Source organism: Trichomycterus rosablanca, chromosome 24 (genome assembly GCF_030014385.1).
Source record: "Trichomycterus rosablanca isolate fTriRos1 chromosome 24, fTriRos1.hap1, whole genome shotgun sequence".
In the NCBI taxonomy this organism is placed as follows: Eukaryota; Metazoa; Chordata; class Actinopteri; order Siluriformes; family Trichomycteridae; genus Trichomycterus; species Trichomycterus rosablanca.
Genome location: NC_086011.1, coordinates 13971584 through 13990756, shown reverse-complemented (window position 1 = coordinate 13990756; position 19173 = coordinate 13971584). Strand labels below are relative to the sequence as shown.

Genomic DNA, 19173 nt, shown 5'->3' with positions numbered 1-19173 from the left:
TTAATTTTTAATACCTTTTAGCTAAACTAACTGGAATCAAACATTAAGTAGCTTTTGTGCTAGTCCCCACATACATACCTACTGTTAGCTAGCTTAACATTGAACTTATTAGCTAAAGCAACCAAAACGTCATGATAGTTCTATTTCTTTATTAATTTACTGGCTTAAAGGCTCATTTATTTATTAATACATGTATACATTGATAGAGGGATTTGATGTACAAGTGTTTCTAGTTTCTAACATAAATCAGTTCTTTATTTATTTAGTATTTATTTTTAATACCTTTTAGCTAAACTAACTGGAATCAAACATTAAGTAGCTTTTGTGCTAGTTCCCACATACATAGCTACTGTTAGCTAGCGTAATATTGAACTTATCAGCTAAACCAACCAGTAAGCCATAATAGTTCTATTTCTTTATTAGTTTACTAACTTAAAGGCTCATTTATTTATTTATACATTTATTTATTAACAGGAATTTGTTGTAAAAATGTTCTTTATTTATTTTTAATTCCTTCTAGCTAAACTAACTGGAATCAAACATTAACTAGCTAGCTACTACATAGCTACATAGCTACTGCAAGCTTAATATTATTATTAGCTCTGATAGTTCTATATCTTTAATCATGTAATAGTTTACTGACTTGAAGGTTCATTCATTCATTAATACATTTGTTTATTAATACATTTATTTATTGATAGAGGGATTTGTTGTAAAAAGTTATTTATTTATTTGTTTATTTATTTATTTATCTATTTATTTATTTATAATTATTTCTAGCTAAACTAACTGGAACCGAACATTAAATAGCTTTTGTGATAGTCCCCACATACATAGCTACTGTTAGCTAGCTTAATATTGAACCTACCAGTAATCCCAAATAGTTTTTTGATAGTTTACTAACTTGAAGGCTGATTCAGTCTCTCATTTATTTATTAATACATTTATAAATTGATAGAGGGATTCGTTGTAAAAATTGTTTCTGGTTTCTAACATAAATCATTTCTTTATTTTATTTAGTTTTTACTTTTAATTCATTATATTCAAAAAATTATATTCAAATAAAAATATTTATATTAATATTGATCACTGCAAGGGCATGTTCGCTGGGCTACAGCTAGTTAGTAGCTGTCTTGTTTACAATTTGCTAACTAAAAATGTTTATGGTTTTTAACATTTATTTATTTAATTAATTGACTTATTTATTTATCTTTTGGCTAAACCAACTGGAATCAAGCATTAACCAGCTTTTGTGCTAGTCCCCACATACAAAGCTACTGTTAGCCAGCTTCATATTGAACTTATTAGCTAAAGCAACCAAAACGCCATGATAGTTCTATTTCTTTATTAATTTACTGACTTAAAGGCTCATTCAGGCACTCATTTATTTATATATGAACACATTTATTAAATGATTTGTTGTAAAATTGTTTTTTGGTTTCTAAAATAAATAAGTTATTTATTTTATTTCATTTATTTTTAATGCTTTTAAACATTTGTGAGCTCTATTATATATATATACCGTATATATATACACACACATATACATATATGCTTACAAACAAAACTTAATGCTTAATGGAAAGTTCAAGTGTGCTGCAATAATTCTCACATGTACATTACTTAATCACTGTATATATGTGTGTATGTTGTATGTATATATATATATATATATATATTGTCAACATTTGTGAGCAAATATATATATATATATATATATATATATATATATATATATATACACACACACATATATACATATATGCTTACAACCAAAACTTAATGCTTAATGGAAAGTTCAAGTGTGCTGCAATAATTCTCACATGTACATTACTTAATCACTGTATATATGTGTATGTTTTAGGGTCACGTGGTTCCTCTGATGTGGTCTGCACAGTGCAAATAAATCTGAATTATGGTGCTAGTGTTTTTTGAGATGAGCTGGGGGGGGGAAGGGGGGGGGGCGAGAGGAGAATCAAAACCTCTCATGGGAGGAGCAAACGGGTGCAGCCAAAAGAGATAAAAAGCTCTGTTATAGAAGCCGAGCTATCGCATGAGGATTAACCTCCAGCAGACTATAGACTGACAGGACAGGTTGGAAACAGAAAGCTTCAACCTATTCTCATATTTCCGGCTTTAAATGAGAGCTACGTTCGAGTTCGGGCTAATAATAGCGGCAGGTAAGAGCTGGTAGGCGGAAGCAAACTCAGTACCACTCACCACATTCTATTTGCGCACTGGAACTGACTCGTGTGTGGGACCGCGCACTGGAACGTACGGATAAATGCGGACAGAATGATGAGCTGCACCTAGACAAAGTTCTGCTATTATAAAGGAACCCAGGAGCTTTGGGGAAACTGGACTACTAAGAGAGATTTTGGGTTCTTTTTAAAGTTAAAAGTGCGTTTTGGCCAATGCAGCAGCAGCCGGAGGAGCGCAAACGGATCTGTGCTCAGGTGCGCCGGAGCGCCGCATCACAGCTGAATCAGTGAGTCAAAATACAGGGATTCACTTATTTACTACGAATAAAACTAAGAATCATGAGCAGGAAAACACGACGTTGGATATTTCACATTTTCCTCTGTTTGGGGATTATTTATCTGAAAATTGGGTAAGTTTTAACAGCTTTTTGTTTACCTGGTTTTTCCACCAATAAAGTTCTATTTGGGTGTCTATCTATCTATCTATCTATCTATCTATCTATCTATCTATCTATCTATCTATCTATCTATCTATCTATCTATCTATCTATCTAATCATCCATTCATCCATCCATCCATCCATCTATCTAGTACCATTTTTCTATATACAGTTACATGTTTTTCAGCCACAAATGAAACTACATAATAAAAAAGTTCTATTACTTCTATTTTAAGTCCCCCTCTGAACACTATCTACCAATTTAAAAAAAAAAAAAAAAAAAAAAAACATATAGGATAGGTGACTAGATTACATATGTATCATTTATTAGTCTAACTTCAACATCAGCTGTCTTCTGATCAGGTTTGCGGTGGGTCCGATGCCACCCAGAAAGACTGGGCGCACACCTGGGCAAGATGCCAAGCCAGTTCAGGGCATCACTTACTCGCCCTTTTACTTGGAGAGCAGTCAATCGACCTTCTGCATGTTTTTGGGAGATGGGTGGAATTCACCTGGACACGTGGAGAACATTCTTCCAAACTGATCTAGAATGATTAGAATGACTAGAAGGTTTGAACCCAGGTCTTCAAGACCTCGGTGTTCCGCTGCACCCGTACTGTACTATTAAATCTTCCTCCGAAGACTATTTCACCAATTACAAAACACATCAAGGTGGATAGATTTACACTTAAAAAAAAACACATATCATTTATTCATCTAACTTCAACATCAGCTGTCTTCTGATCAGGTTTGCGGTGTGTCCGATGCCACCCAGAAAGACTGGGCGCACCCCTGGGCAAGATGCCAAGCCAATTCAGGGCATCACTTACTCGCCTTTTTACTTTCAAACATCTAAGAATGATTAAGAGCAGTCAATCGACCTTCTGCATGTTTTTAGGAGATGGGTGGAATTCACCTGGACACGTGGAGAACATTCTTCCAAACTGATCTAGAATGATTAGAATGACTAGAAGGTTTGAACCCAGGTCTTCAAGACCTTGGTGTTCTGCTGCACCCGTACTGTACTATTAAATCTTCCTCCGAAGACTATTTCACCAATTACAAAACACATCAAGGATCTGTCATTTGAAAAACTGACAACAGGTGGATAGCTTTCCACTTGAAAAAAAACACGTATTATTTATTAGTCTAACTTCAACATCAGCTGTCTTCTGATCAGGTTTGCGGTGGGTCCGATGTCACCCAGAAAGACTGGGCGCACCCCTGGGCAAGATGCCAAGCCAGTTCAGGGCATCACTTACTCGCCCTTCTACTTACACACATCTAAGAACGATTAAGAGCAGCCAACGATGGGCGGAAATTCATGTGGACATGTGGAGAACATTCTTCCAAACAATAACTAGCATGATTAGAATGACTAGAAGGTTTGAATCCAGGTCTTCAAGACCTTGGTGTTCCGCTACACCTATACTATCTGCTGTGCCACCATAACACTCTTATTTTAAGTGGTATTAAGTGGCTCTACTGTTTTTTGATGTTTCCAGAGGAGGATGTGTTAAACCTCTAGAACCTCTGAGATTCATTATAAGATTCATTATTTATTGGATGTTCTGTGTGGCGTGTGCCAGTGCCAAAGCTGAAAGAGTGCCATGTCAAATCTAATTTTCATGCAATAAACACTGCTAAAATAGTAATTACTTTTAATCCATATAAATATTATGTAATTATTAATTATATTAGGAATTCGTAATGGTTTGCTTATATTTATTTTGTGTGTAATAATTCATCTAGTGAACTTTGTGCTTTTCATGTATAGGACACAGTGATTTTCTCATTAAAATGGAAAAAACCCAAGATTTAGAGCAGCGTAACAGTAATATTTGGGTGCCTGAGTGGCACAGCAATAAATAACACTGACCCACTACCACTGGGATTCAGAGTTCGAATCCCTAGCAGTGCTATCATCCTATGCGGTCAGGCATCTAAATACAGACATAATAGGCTATGTCTGGAGTGGGTTGCTGCATTGCGCCCAGGGATTTTAAGAAAACAGGACCCACTATGACCCTAACCAGGATTTAACAGCAGTGGTAAAAATTAAATGCTGTAGTAATAAATGAAAATTATAAAGTAATAGGAAATTATAAATTATTCACCCAGGGCTGATTGTTTTAGCTTATAAAAATTTAAATTAAATTTTTTAATGTATTTAAAGTGTTTACTCATATCAGTGAATCGGGAAATGACAAATAAATAATGAAATAAAGAATAAATAAAGAAATCACTTATTACTGTATAATTCCTGTTTTTCAAAAAGTGTTTTTTTTATTATTATTTAAAATTCAGTATTAAAATGGCCCCAAAAAATGTGCAGAGAAAGCGTAGTGTTGAGAAAATGAACAAATCTATTACATTTGTTGTTGTATAATTACTCCTGCCAGTAGCTGTTACTGTGTAGACTGCGGGGGCAGTGAGTGAGAGAGAAGAAGGAAGTCGGCTGAGTAAAGTATACTTTCTTTCGTGCAATTACACCTACAAAATACAACACTATTGAAATAAAGAAGGAAATAATAGAGAAATATGAGAGTTATTGTTGTTTCTGGTAGATACATTTTATAAAAAAAGAAGGAATTGTATTATGGTGTATGGTACAGCACACGCACTGTACTGAGATGTGTGTTTTTTATGTACAGTACAGTACTACTGTGTATTGTTGTTTATTATTATTGTTTATTACAGTAATGTCTATTCTATACATTAAGATTAAGGGAAAAATAGGTTTAACTAACGAACATTTTGACTAAAGAACAGCCCTTCGAAACAAATTAAATTCGTAAGTCAAGGGTCTACTGTATAGCGCTTTTTACAATAGACTTAATATACAATAGAGCAACTTTACAGAATCCAGGACCAACAGACCAAAAAACCCCTATTGAGCAAGCCGAGGGCGACAGTGGCAAGGAAAAACTCAACAAAGGAAGAAACCTTGAGAGGAACCAGACTCAGCAGGGACCTCCATCCTCCTTGGGTGGCCTGGAGGATACTTTAAATAAATAGGATTTACACAAATCATACGAACACAAAATGAAATTGAACTGAAAGTTATAACTAGCAAAAAAATAATTGGAGTTCTTCATTGTTCAGTCCAGTCTGTGATAAATTCCGTTGCAAGTTGCCACTCGAGTGTAATTCAAAGTACCTACAACAACCAGCCAGCTGTATATAAGGTTGGATAAATATGTCATTATTATTTACTCTTATTTATTTATGTTTTAATGTTTGCTAACCAGATTTGCATTTTAATCTAGGCTCATTTGAATAGACAATGATTTATTTTTTATTCTATGTACATATTCTACACAAAACTTATGGTGGAATTTAAAAGTTACTCCAATGGTGGAAAATCCCTGAACAGTTTCAGTAATTTGGCTTGTATTTTAATGACAGTATAAAAGGTTAAATTAACACTTAAACTGCAAAACATAAACCTGGGGGATTTTGAAACCTTCTCAAACAAAATGAAGCGATAATGTAGTGATGGTTGTGCTCTGCAGCATTTCTCCATTATAGGGACACTATATTTGACATATTCCCTCCTAAATTCAACAATAAGTTACATAGAGTCACTTGAACTGGGAAAGCGACATGTTTACCACTGCGTCACATCACCATATTTAAAATTATACTTTTTAATCGTTTGGGAATTGAAGATACTGATTGTTGCAGTGGGATTTTTTTCCCAATTCTTGCTGTACTCAACAGCCTGTGGTCATCAGTGTCTGATTTGCCTCTTTATGCGGCATACATTTTCAATAGGAGACAGATCTGGATTGCAGGCAGGCCAGTCAAGCATACACACAATGTTGTAACTCATGCAGAATGTGGCCTGGCATTGCACTGCTTAACTATGGAGAAAGATGTCATCTTGACGGCAGCATATGTCTCTCCAAAATACCAATATAAGCCTTAGCATCAATGGTACCTTCACAAATATGCAGATCACACATGTCATGGACAGTGATACCCCCCTTTGCCAGTAACAGTCTGAATGGCCTTTTTCATTTTTGGTACCTAGAATCTGATGTCCATTTTCCCTTAAAACAAACTGAAACATCTACTACAGAACACATTTCCACTGTCTTTCAGTCCATCTCAGATGACTCAGGGCCCAGAGAACCCGTTGTCATTTCTGCGCAAGATTATATATTACATTCTGTGGTTTCAGGTCCTTGATGCAGCGGCAGACTGTGTTAAGTGGCAATGATTTGTTATGTTGGTAACCAATGATGGTTATGTCCATCATGGAAGCAACACTGCCTGGGGCCATGATGGTCATGCACATTGAGCAGCTATGGACTATAGTCCTTTAGTCACTGAGGGTTCCCCTGACTCCCTGAATCTGTGCATGATATTTTGGACTGTAGATGGTAAAAGACCTAAATTCTTTGCAATCTTACACTGAGAAACACGTCTTTGAACTGACTGACAAATCTCTCAAGATTCAGTTTGGCACTAATTGGTGAACCACGACACATCTTTTTTAATAAATCCTGATAACCTCACTTGTAACTAGTTGGACTGCTGGAATTGTGGAACCTTCCAGAACAGTGTTAGTTGTATAATATTAGTATTTTTGCCCATGTTCCAACTTTTTAAGTGTGTTGCAGGCATCATATGCTATTGTCTTTTATATTTATGAAATACAATTTTGTTTGTAAGTGAAAACATTGAAAATGCTTTCTTTGTACATTCACCAGTTAAATAACAGTTTAAGCAATTTAACAAATTACAGTTTTTAGGCTTTATTGCATTTTACAAAGTGTGACTTCTAGAGATGGGGTTTGTATATAATATAGCCAAATATATGTGGACATCCCTCCTTATTGCTGAATGTGTTTCGGTCTTACTCATTAAAAAAAGGCATTTAAAATCAATGATCAGTGATAGCTCAGTGGTTAAGGTACTGGACTAGTAAACAGAAGGTTGCCATCACCAAGTTGCCACTGTTGGGTCCCTGAGCAAGGGCCTTAACCCTCAATTGCTCATCGTGTTCCGCTCATTGTGTAAGTCACTTTGGATAAAAGCGTCTGCTAAATGCTGAAAATGTAAATGTAAATGTAATTATATACAATAAATTAAAGGCAAAAGTAGATTTTTCCAGAATTGTCAGAAATGACTGTGTCCTGGGCGCTGCGGAATATACCGCTAGCACACCAGCACCGAGATTCCGAACTCCTCGATTCGAAACTCGGTGTTGACACCGGTCGGTCGGGCGCCATCTAGTGGGCATAACTGGCAGTGCCTGCAGCAGACACGTCTCTGCTGGGGCAGGATGACCGGACTATGTGGGTGGGGTCTTCAGACGTTGTGTAAGGACCCTGATTGGCAGATAGAGAGGCGCCTGTGCAGAATGCATAGGTATAAAAGGGTTCCGCTAAGAGGTGCGCGCGGGTCGGAGGAGGCGTGAGCAGCAATATACCCACCTCAAGAGCAATTAGGGATCCCGCAGCAGCGGAAGACAGATTGACTATGCTAAACTGGGGAGAAAATGGGAGGAAACGCATAGACTGGGTTTGACAAGTTTGGTGTGGAGGAACCTCACTGGAGGAAGCCCTATGTAGAGCACTCTTGTCAACAGCCTTCCAGATAGAAGGAAGGTAGGGGCCAACTTCATATTTTTGAAATGGGATGTCCAACAAGCTCATGGTCAGTCGTTCACATACTTTTGGCCATGTAGTTTATAAAAAGTCACAGTGTTCAATTACATGTCCTTTTTGGAAATGGTGAAATACAACAGTAGCACCTCAGGTTGGTTCATTGCCATACAACACCAGGGTCTTAAAGTCCTAGGTTGACTCCTGATATATTTTGAGGACAGTTGTAGCCTAGCGGTTAAGGTACCAGACTAGTAATTGAAAGGTTGCTGATTCAAGCCCCATCACTGCCAGGTTGCCACTGTTGGGCCCTTGAGCAAGTCCCTTAACCTTCAATTGCTTAGACAATATACTGTACTGTCACAGTACTGTAAGTCGCTTTGAATAGAAGCGTCTGCTAATTGTCTAAAATGTAAATATTTTTCTCTCTACACTGGTTTACTATATTAAAAAACCTGACTTTAGCAAAACTTGACAGTATGTACACTATATGGCCAAAAGTATTTGGACACCTGACCATGAGCTTGTTGGACATCCTATTTCAAAATCAAACAGTGTTAAACTAGAGCGGTCTTTATGTGATCATTTCAGCAATAACAAAGGCCACTCTTCTGAGAAGGCTTTGTACAAGACATTGAAGTATACACCGATCAGCCATAACATTAAAACCACCTCCTTGTTTCTACACTCACTGTCCATTTTGTCAGCTCCACTTACCATATAGAAGCACTTTGTAGTTCTACTGTACAATTAATGACTGTAGTCCATCTGTTTCTCTACATGCTTTTTAGCCTGCTTTCACCCTGTTCTTCAATGGTCAGGACCCCCACAGGACCACTACAGAGCAGGTATTATTTGGGTGGTGGATCATTCTCATCACTGCAGTAACACTGACCACCATTGGTGGTGTGTTAGTGTGTGTTGTGCTGGTATGAGTAGATCAGACACAGCAATGCTGCTGGAGTTTTTAAATACCATGTCCACTCACTGTCCACTCTATTAGACACTCCTACCTAGTTGGTCCACCTTGTAGACGTAAAGTCAGAGACGATCGATCATCTATTGCTGCTGTTTGAGTTGGTCATCTTCTAGACCTTCATCAGTGGTCACATGGTGCTGCCCACGGGGCGCTGTTGGCTGGATGTTTTTGGTTGGTCTTTGGAGGTCTTTAAAACAACATCAGCGCTGCTGTGTCTGATCCACTCATACCAGCACAACACACACCAACACACCAACACACCACCACCATGTCAGTGTCACTGCAGTGCTAAGAATGATCCACCACCTAAATAATACCTGCTCTGTAGTGGTCCTAGGAGAGTCCTGACCATTAAAGAACAGCATGAAAGGATGCTAACAAAGCATGCAGAGAAACAGATGGACTACAGTCGGTAATTGTAGAACTACAAAGTGCTTCTATATGGTAAGTGGAGTGGAGTGTAGAAACATGGAGGTGGTTTTAATGTTGACCATTTGACCATTCAGTCAAAAGAGTATTTGTTTGGCTGGGCATTGATGTTCAACTGATGGTCCAGTTTCTTTAAACCAAGCTTTTCCTTAAGTATTTATAGAACTTTCTTTGTGCACAGGGGGACAAAGGAAAGGGACTTCCCTAAACTGTTGCTGCAATATTGGAAGCATACAATTTCCTTTGTATAATTCATCTATTACACCTGTTAGCAACTGTTGCAGCTAAAACACATGAACTCAATAATTAGAAGGGGTGTCCCAATACTTTTGTCCATAGGGTGTATATTGGCTACTCTAATTGGGTAATAAAATAAGTGAATATTGCCTTTTGTCCAGGGTCTTTTGAATGGACTCTGGAGGCAAGGTCCTGGTATTTTAGTAAAAATGAACATCCACACCCTTTGTTCTGTGCATGCTTGTTTATTTGCCCATTTCTTGCTTTCTGCCCTCCACAGGGGCTTCTCGTCCGTGGTGGCCCTAGGAGCGAGCATCATCTGTAACAAAATCCCGGGTCTTGCTCCCCGGCAGAGGACAATCTGTCAGAGCAGGCCCGACGCCATCATCGTGATCGGAGAGGGCGCACAGATGGGCATCAACGAGTGCCAGTTCCAGTTCCGCCACGGCCGCTGGAACTGCTCCGCCCTTGGCGAAAGGACCGTTTTTGGAAAAGAGTTGAAAGTGGGTATGTTACACAACTATTTACTGCTCACTCGCTGTATTAGCGGCCAGGTCTGATGATTTCTAGGTCTATTTGTGGGTCATATTAGAGCACAAGGCCACAAGTATGTGCCAAAAGTCTACCTCTGGTAGATTTTGGGGTGTGTCTGTAGGAATTTGTACCCAATTACTTAAAAGTTGGGAAATCAGGCACTGATCAATGTTTTAATTTATCCCAAATATGTATGTTGGGGTGAGGGTCAGTGCTGTATGAATTGGACAGGCCACTGGAGATCCTCCACACCAACCATGTCAAACCATGTATTTAAAATAATCAATATAATAAAATGACTCATAGGTTTACTTATGTACAAGTTTTAAAATGATTTTTTTTTTAATATAATGTATTTAAATTGAAATATGCAGCACAACAGTGCAGCAGGTATTGTTAATGGCACATTTTACTGTTTGGAGTTTGGCATGTTCCTCCAAGTACCCTGAATCTAAGCAGTAGTGGCTCAGTGCTATTTGTAGCTGATTATTTTTTTCTGCAGTTTAAGTGCTGCCTTTGATTCCAAACTGCTTGTGTCCTAACAGTTTTGGATACAAGTGTCTGCAAGATAAATGTCGATGTAGATTTATCTGCTAGATAAATCAAGAGATTGAACCACTCTCAGTGCTATCAGAGGAAAGAACAAAAAATAAATAACATTTATGAGAAAAAGCAATGTGAAAAGTGTTAATCATTCATTTATATACAAAATAATTGTACACATTAGCAAAAAAAATACTTAAAGGTGATAATTGATCATTCCAATGATTTCTGATTTCCATTGTTTCCCATAAAAGCAGTGACAACTGTTTTCTGAAGTACTTTAGAGCCCAGATAGCTTTATTTACATTTAACATTTACATTTTCGGCATTTAGCAGACGCCTTTATCCAAAGCGACTTACATTACAGTTACAGTATACAGTCTGAGCAATTGAGGGTTAAGGGCCTTGCTTAAGGGCCCAACAGCAGCAACCTGGCAGTGGTGGGGCTTGAACCAGCGACCTTCTGGTTACTAGTCCAGTATCTTAACCACTAGGCTACGGCTTGCGCTTTATTTACCTCAATAGCAACACGGTTTCTCATGCAATGCCACCTAAGGGCTCGAACGTCACACACATCATTCAACGTTGGTTGCCTACCTTACCCTGCACGGACTGGGATTTCTTCAGGTTTCCTGAATCTTTTCACAATATTATGTGCAGTAAATGGTAATAAAGCTTAAATAATCACAACTGAATTAAGAACTATTCTTTTTGAACTGATTGATTAGATCATAACGTTGGCACACAGTGATACACCGTGACCCATCCTTTTTTTGGCACAGCCCTCCCTTTATACCCAATCATGATTCCCTTACTGGTTTCAAATGTACATGCTCATTGTGAAAGGATTCAAACTTTTCATTATTTTGCCTGTCCCAACAATTTTTGAGTCTGTTACAAGGATCAAATTTCAAGTTGGTTTACATTTACAAAATCCAGTCAATATGGTCAGCAAAAATATTAAAAGTGATTGATAATAATAGCAGGTCTTTTACTCCCAATCTAGCCCATGTTTCCAATTCCCCATGCAAATCGCAATTCTCTGCCACTAAACCACATATTCACCATCCAGCATTGAGGGGTCACTCAGAGCTGTGTCACATACGGAAGGTCAAGCTAATCTCCGTGTGAGTCTCTCCACTGCTCAGCCAGAGGCCTCAGCCAGTGATGGAGATGAAGAAACCCCCGTCCGACTTCCCATGTACACACATGGCCAGTTGTGTCTGCTATGTCTGAGACTAGACAGTATTAAACCGCTAAGCTACCCAAACTCCTAGAAACCCCTTCCTGGGGTTTGTATGTACGATTGTGCCACTGTATATATAGCATACACATAAGTTTTAGCATTTTAAACCTTTTTAACAGCCTGTGTTTATATGAACTGACAAACCTAACCAACCTAAGCTGGATGCAAAAAAATAAAAAGCAATACAAGATCACACTGGATCTCCTTTACGCTGCACAATACCAACAATAAAAACACACACACACACACATATGTATACACAACGATCAACCATAACATTAAAACCACCTCCTTGTTTCTACACTCACTGTCCATTTCATCAGCTCCACTTACCATAAAGAAGCACTTTGCAGTTTTACAATTACTGACTGTAGTCCATCTATTTCTCTACATACTTTTTTTAACCTGCTTTCACCCTGTTCTTCAATGGTCAGAACCCACACAGGACCACTACAGAGTAGGTATTATTTAGGTGGTGGATCATTTTCAGCACTGCAGTGACACTGACATGCTGGTGGTGATGTAGAAATTAATATGCAATTGTAAAATTTTACCTGGTTTGCCTCTGATGAGAAGGTTTCACACAAAAATGCCGGCGTCACTGCAAACACATTAAACATTCCAGTTAGTGCAGTTGTTTTGACAGTAAAAGGTTAACAGTACTACATGTCATCACTGGACTCACAACATTTTGTTAGACCAAGAATAAGAAAGGTATGTGAGAAGCTAAAAAAATAAATGCAGGATGACCTGAAAGTAGCAGAAACAACAGTTTAACAGTAAACAATAAGCAATAACAAACCAAACAACACAGTGTACAGTCCTCCCCAGTCTCCTCTTTCAGAGTACCTCGCCCGTGTTTACTTGATGGCTATATTCCCTATTGATTCCACCTGATTCAGTTATATTTGTTGGTAATTTGTCCTGGGCCAATTGTTACCATTACTCTGTGCATTTATTTTGGATCCTATGGTCCTTCTTTTCTGCTCGCCGTTTTGACCAGTGCAGTGATTTTGATCTGCCTAAATTTCAACATACCCTATAAAACTTAGATTTGCATTTAGAAACAGATTGCTGATGTTTCACACTTGCGTCCTGTGTTTTCTGCCTACCCAGTGATACCACATGTATAAAATATGCACACAGTAAAGTACTGATGTGGGAGCACTAATGTGGTGGTACTAATGTAAATACAAAATGAAATATATGGCAAAGACATTCATTTATTCATACATTCATTTACTGTCTGCTTTACCACAAGTTTATCCTAGTCTGGGTCACAGTGGGTGTGATTTACAGGGTAAAGGAGGGACATACTCCGGACAGGTCACCAGTCAATTCACACACACACTCACACCTAGGGCAATTCTTTTGTAGCTCCACTTGGCCTGACTGCATGTTTTGTGACTTGTGGGAGGAAACCAGAGCACCCGGAGGAAACCCACACGGACACGCGGGGACACAGGAAGGACCCTGGCCACCCGGCCAAAAAATTGAACCCAGGACCCTTCTTGCTGTGAGGCGACAGCGTTACCCACTGTACTTCTGTGCTGCCCGATAGGACAAAGACAGTCCAAGTAAATACAAATAACAGTTCTTAAATGATCATTTCAAGGGAAAAAGTCACCCAACACCAACTAGCCCTGGGTAAAACGATTAACCCCCGGGTTACTTAAAAGGGTAACCAGCTCATCCCAGTGCTCCACTTCCTATGCATTTCTTAAAACAACCCAGTTGTTCAATTGACTACTGCAAGTACTGTTTTGATATAAGGTCTAAGTTATTAAGTGAGTGGATGGAAGTATGAATAACCTGTCCAGGCAGTATTCCCACCTTCACTATGTTTGCAGGTTGGTTCTAGACACACTGTGACCGAGTTCAAGATGAAGTGGCTATTAAAGATAAATAAATAAAATGACATCATCATATTTTGATGTGAATCATATGCACCAATCAGCCATAACATTAAAACCACCTCCTTGTTTCTACACTCACTGTCCGTTTTACTGACTGTAGTCCATCTGTTTCTCTGCATGCTTTGTTAGCCCCCTTTCATGCTGTTCCTCAATGGTCAGGACCCCCACAGGACAACTACAGAGTAGGTATTATTTAGGTGGTGGACCATTCTCAGCACTGCAGTGACACTGACATGGTGGTGGTGTGTTAGTGTGTGTTGTGCTGGTATAAGTGGATCAGACACAGCAATGCTGATGGAGTTTTCCACCAACCAAAAATTTACAGCCAACAGCTCCCCGTGGGCAGCGTCCTGTGACCACTGATGAAGGTCTACAAAATGACCAACTCAAACAGCAGCAATAGATGAGCGATCGTCTCTGACTTTACATCTACAAGGTGGACCAACTAGGTAGGAGTGTCTAATAGAGTGGCCAGTGAGTGGACACGGTATTTGGATCAGACACAGCAGCACTGCTGGAGTTTTTAAATACTGTGTCCACTCACTGTCCACTCTATTCGACACTCCTACCTAGTTGGTCCACCTTGTAGATGTAAAGTCAGAGACGATCGCTCATCTATTGCTGCTGTTTGACTTGGTTATCTTCTAGACCTTCATCAGTGGTCACAGGACGCTGCCCATGGGGCGCTGTTGGCTGAAAATTTTTGGTTGGTGGACTATTCTAAGTCCAGCAGTGACAGTGAGGTGTTTAAAAACTCCATCAGCATTGCTGTGTCTGATCCACTCATACCAGCACAACACACACTAACACACCACAGTGTCACTGCCGTGCTGAGAATGATCCACCACCTAAATAATACCTGCTCTGTAGTGGTCCTGTGGGGGTCCTGACCATTGAAGAACAGGGTGAAAGCAAACTAAAAAAGTATGCAGAGAAACAGATGGGCAACAGTCAGTAATTGTAGAACTACAAAGTGCTTCTATATGGTAAGTGGAGCTGATAAAATGGACAGTGAGTGTAAAAACAAGGAGGTGGTTTAATAATCCTAATGAAACAGTATTTAATAAAGTGCTATTTCAAATCAGGTGGCTCTAGTTAAATGGCGTAGCGGGCGTGTGCAAATGAAATGAGGTTGTTAACGGATTCATAGACACTAGTTTGCCCCCAGCATTCAGTTTTCGCCGCCGTACTGTAATGTCATGTCAAACATGCTTCCTCTGGATTCACTGAGCAAGTATCAACGTGGCTGAATTTATGGCCCCACTAATGACCCCGCTTTTCAAAAGAAGCCTTTTCTAGCTGTCTTGGCTTATCTGTAGATTTGAATGATTTGGCAGTCAGGCTTTTCACTTTTCCACGGGTATAAGTTACAGGGTGCGAATGAAGGGACGTTAATGTACAGCATTTAAAGGAAACGTGGTAATACTGTATATCACAGCGGATAAACAAAACAACTATACATTGATCAGCCATAACATTAAAACCACCTCCTTGTTTCTACACCCACTGTCCATTTTAGCACTTTGTAGTTCTACAATTACTGACTGTAGTCCATCTGTTGCTCTACATGCTTTTTTAGCATGCTTTCACCCTGTTCTTCAATGGTCAGGACCCCCACATGACCGCCACAGAGCAGGTATTATTTAGGTGGTGGATCATTCTCTGCACTGCAGTGACACTGACATGGTGGTGGTGTGTTAGTGTGTGCTGTGCTGGTATGAGCGAATCGGACACAGCAGCGCTGCTGGAGTTTTTAAACACCGTGTCCACTCACTTTCCACTCTATTCGACACTCCTACCTAGTTGGTCCACCTTGTAGATGTAAAGTCAGAGACGATCGCTCATCTATTGCTGCCGTTTGAATTGGTCATCTTCTAGACCTTCATCAGTGGTCACCGGACGCTGCCCATGGGGCGCTGTTGGCTGGATTTTTTTGGTTGGTGGACTATTCTCAGTCCAGCAGTGACAGTGAGGTGTTTGAAAAAGCCAGCAGCGCGGCCGCTCAGGTGGCACAGCGGTAAAAACACACGCTGGAACCAGAGCCGGGATGTCGAATACATCGTATCAAATCTCAGCTCTGCCTTGCCGGCTGAGGCTGAGCGGCCACATGAACAGCGATTGGCCTGTTGTTCATATGGGCGGGACTAAGCCGAATAGGGTCTCTCTCTCATGACTGGTGCAATTACGACCTCATCTGGCTGATTGATGGCGCCTGCACAGAGATGAGAAAATAGTGCTCTTAGGGTGTGTCCCTCCGTACACAACGCTGAGCTGCACTGCACTCGTCAAAGTGTAGGTGATAAGATGCATACGGCTGCTGCCCACGTGTCGGAGCTTCATTCTCCTCAATCAGAGCAGGGATCGGCATTGGTGGAGAGGAAGCATGATGCAGTGGGGCAATTGGACGCGCTAAAGAAAATATATACAGTGTATCACAAAAGTGAGTACACCCCTCACATTTCTGCAGATATTTAAGTATATCTTTTCATGGGACAACACTGACAAAATGACACTTTGACACAGTGAAAAGTAGTCTGTGTGCAGCTTATATAACAGTGTAAATTTATTCTTCCCTCAAAATAACTCAATATACAGCCATTAATGTCTAAACCACCGGCAACAAAAGTGAGTACACCCCTAAGAGACTACACCCCTAAATGTCCAAATTGAGCACTGCTTGTCATTTTTCCTCCAAAATGTCATGTGATTTGTTAGTGTTACTAGGTCTCAGGTGTGCATAGGGAGCAGGTGTGTTCAATTTAGTAATACAGCTCTCACACTCTCTCATACTGGTCACTGAAAGTTCCAACATGGCACCTCATGGCAAAGAACTCTCTGAGGATCTTAAAAGACGAATTGTTGCGCTACATGAAGATGGCCAAGGCTACAAGAAGATTGCCAACACCCTGAAACTGAGCTGCAGCACAGTGGCCAAGATCATTCAGCGTTTTAAAAGAGTAGGGTCCACTCAGAACAGACCTCGCGTTGGTCGTCCAAAGAAGCTGAGTGCACGTGCTCAGCGTCACATCCAACTGCTGTCTTTGAAAGATAGGCGCAGGAGTGCTGTCAGCATTGCTGCAGAGATTGAAAAGGTGGGGGGTCAGCCTGTCAGTGCTCAGACCATACGCCGCACACTACATCAAATTGGTCTGCATGGCTGTCACCCCAGAAGGAAGCCTCTTCTGAAGTCTCTACACAAGAAAGCCCGCAAACAGTTTGCTGAAGACATGTCAACAAAGGACATGGATTACTGGAACCATGTCCTATGGTCTGATGAGACCAAGATTAATTTGTTTGGTTCAGATGGTCTCAAGCATGTGTGGCGGCAATCAGGTGAGGAGTACAAAGATAAGTGTGTCATGCCTACAGTCAAACATGGTGGTGGGAATGCCATGGTCTGGGGCTGCATGAGTGCAGCAGGTGTTGGGGAGTTACATTTCATTGAGGGACACATGAACTCCAATATGTACTGTGAAATACTGAAGCAGAGCATGATCCCCTCCCTCCGGAAACTGGGTCGCAGGGCAGTGTTCCAGCATGATAATGACCCCAAACACACCTCTAAGACGACCACTGCTTTATTGAAGAGGCTGAGGGTAAAGGTGATGGACTGGCCAAGCATGTCTCCAGACCTAAACCCAATAGAACATCTTTGGGGCATCCTCAAGTGGAAGGTGGAGGAGCGCAAAGTCTCGAATATCCGCCAGTTCCGTGATGTCGTCATGGAGGAGTGGAAAAGCATTCCAGTGGCAACCTGTGAAGCTCTGGTAAACTCCATGCCCAGGAGAGTTAAGGCAGTTCTGGGAAATAATGGTGGCCACACAAAATATTGACACTTCAGGAACTTTCACTAAGGGGTGTACTCACTTTTGTTGCCGGTGGTTTAGACATTAATGGCTGTATATTTAGTTATTTTGAGGGAAGAATAAATTTACACTGTTATATAAGCTGCACACAGACTACTTTTCATTGCGTCAAAGTGTCATTTTGTCAGTGTTGTCCCATGAAAAGATATACTTAAATATCTGCAGAAATGTGAGGGGTGTACTCACTTTTGTGATACACTGTATATATATTAAAAAAAAAAAAAAAAAACTCCAGCAGCACTGCTGTTTCTTATCCAATCATACCAGTACAACACACACCAACACACCACCACCATGTCAGTGTCACTGCAGTGCTGAGAATGATCCACCACCCAAATAATACCCGCTCTGTAGTGGTCCTGTGGGGGCTAAAAAAGTATGCAGAGAAACAGTCAGTAATTGTAGAACTACAAAGTGCCTGTTAAATATGGCCGCAGGAATTCTGACACTCGAATCACCAACCTTTCCCTAAATAAATCCAGGGATCATATTTAACATAATTTCCTCTCACGTTGCAATCACTCAGATTGTGGCACGTTGGAACCGCTCTGTTTAGACCGAAAGATCTGTAGAGACTTGTATCCATCGCTGAAGGTGAAGCTATATTTTATCCCTCAGCATCAAAGACGCGTGTTCAGGGAAAATTAAAGGGGGAAAAAGGACAGGTTTGCTACAAGCTCCTGCATTGCCCAAGAATTTCCCTTTTTTTCCTTAAGCTATGGATTCTAACGACTGACAGGAGCTTTGTTTTGGTTGCTGATTGTATCATTCGACTCTGGTAGCAAGAACCTGCTTCATCTGAGCACCATTTGTTTTGATTTTTTTCAGAGGTTATTGTGCACCAGTCCATCAGCATTTGCTCCTGTGTGTCACCCCTATAGGAAAGATTAGTTATTGAATAGTTTAGACCCTATTTGAACAGTTGATTTGCATAAATATGGGGTTTTCAAATCCTAAAAGCTGTGTGCATTATGGTGTCCCACAAGGCTCTATTCTAGGCCCATTATTTGTCCTTCTTTTATTTCTTTACAACCCTTGGGCTGTTTTTTTCCCGAATTGAACAGATATGCATCCACAATCACATCAGCAAGCTTGTAGGAAATAGAAAAGCAGCAGTAAAAAAGCAGCAATGAAGCTGTGTGCATAATGGCGTCCCACAAGGCTCTAT

The 19173-nt window shown here is 40.1% G+C and overlaps 1 protein-coding gene across 1 annotated transcript in view; it reads left to right on the top strand.

Moving 5' to 3' along the window:
- Positions 1–2540: 2540 nt before the first annotated feature.
- The window catches only part of wnt7aa (wingless-type MMTV integration site family, member 7Aa), a 34035-nt gene continuing 17402 nt past the window's right edge, over positions 2541–19173 (top strand). Inside the window, exons 1-2 of the mRNA XM_062987192.1 lie at positions 2541–2611; positions 10181–10407. Coding sequence (XP_062843262.1) covers positions 2541–2611; positions 10181–10407 — 298 coding nt within the window. The remainder of the gene's footprint in view (positions 2612–10180; positions 10408–19173) is intronic.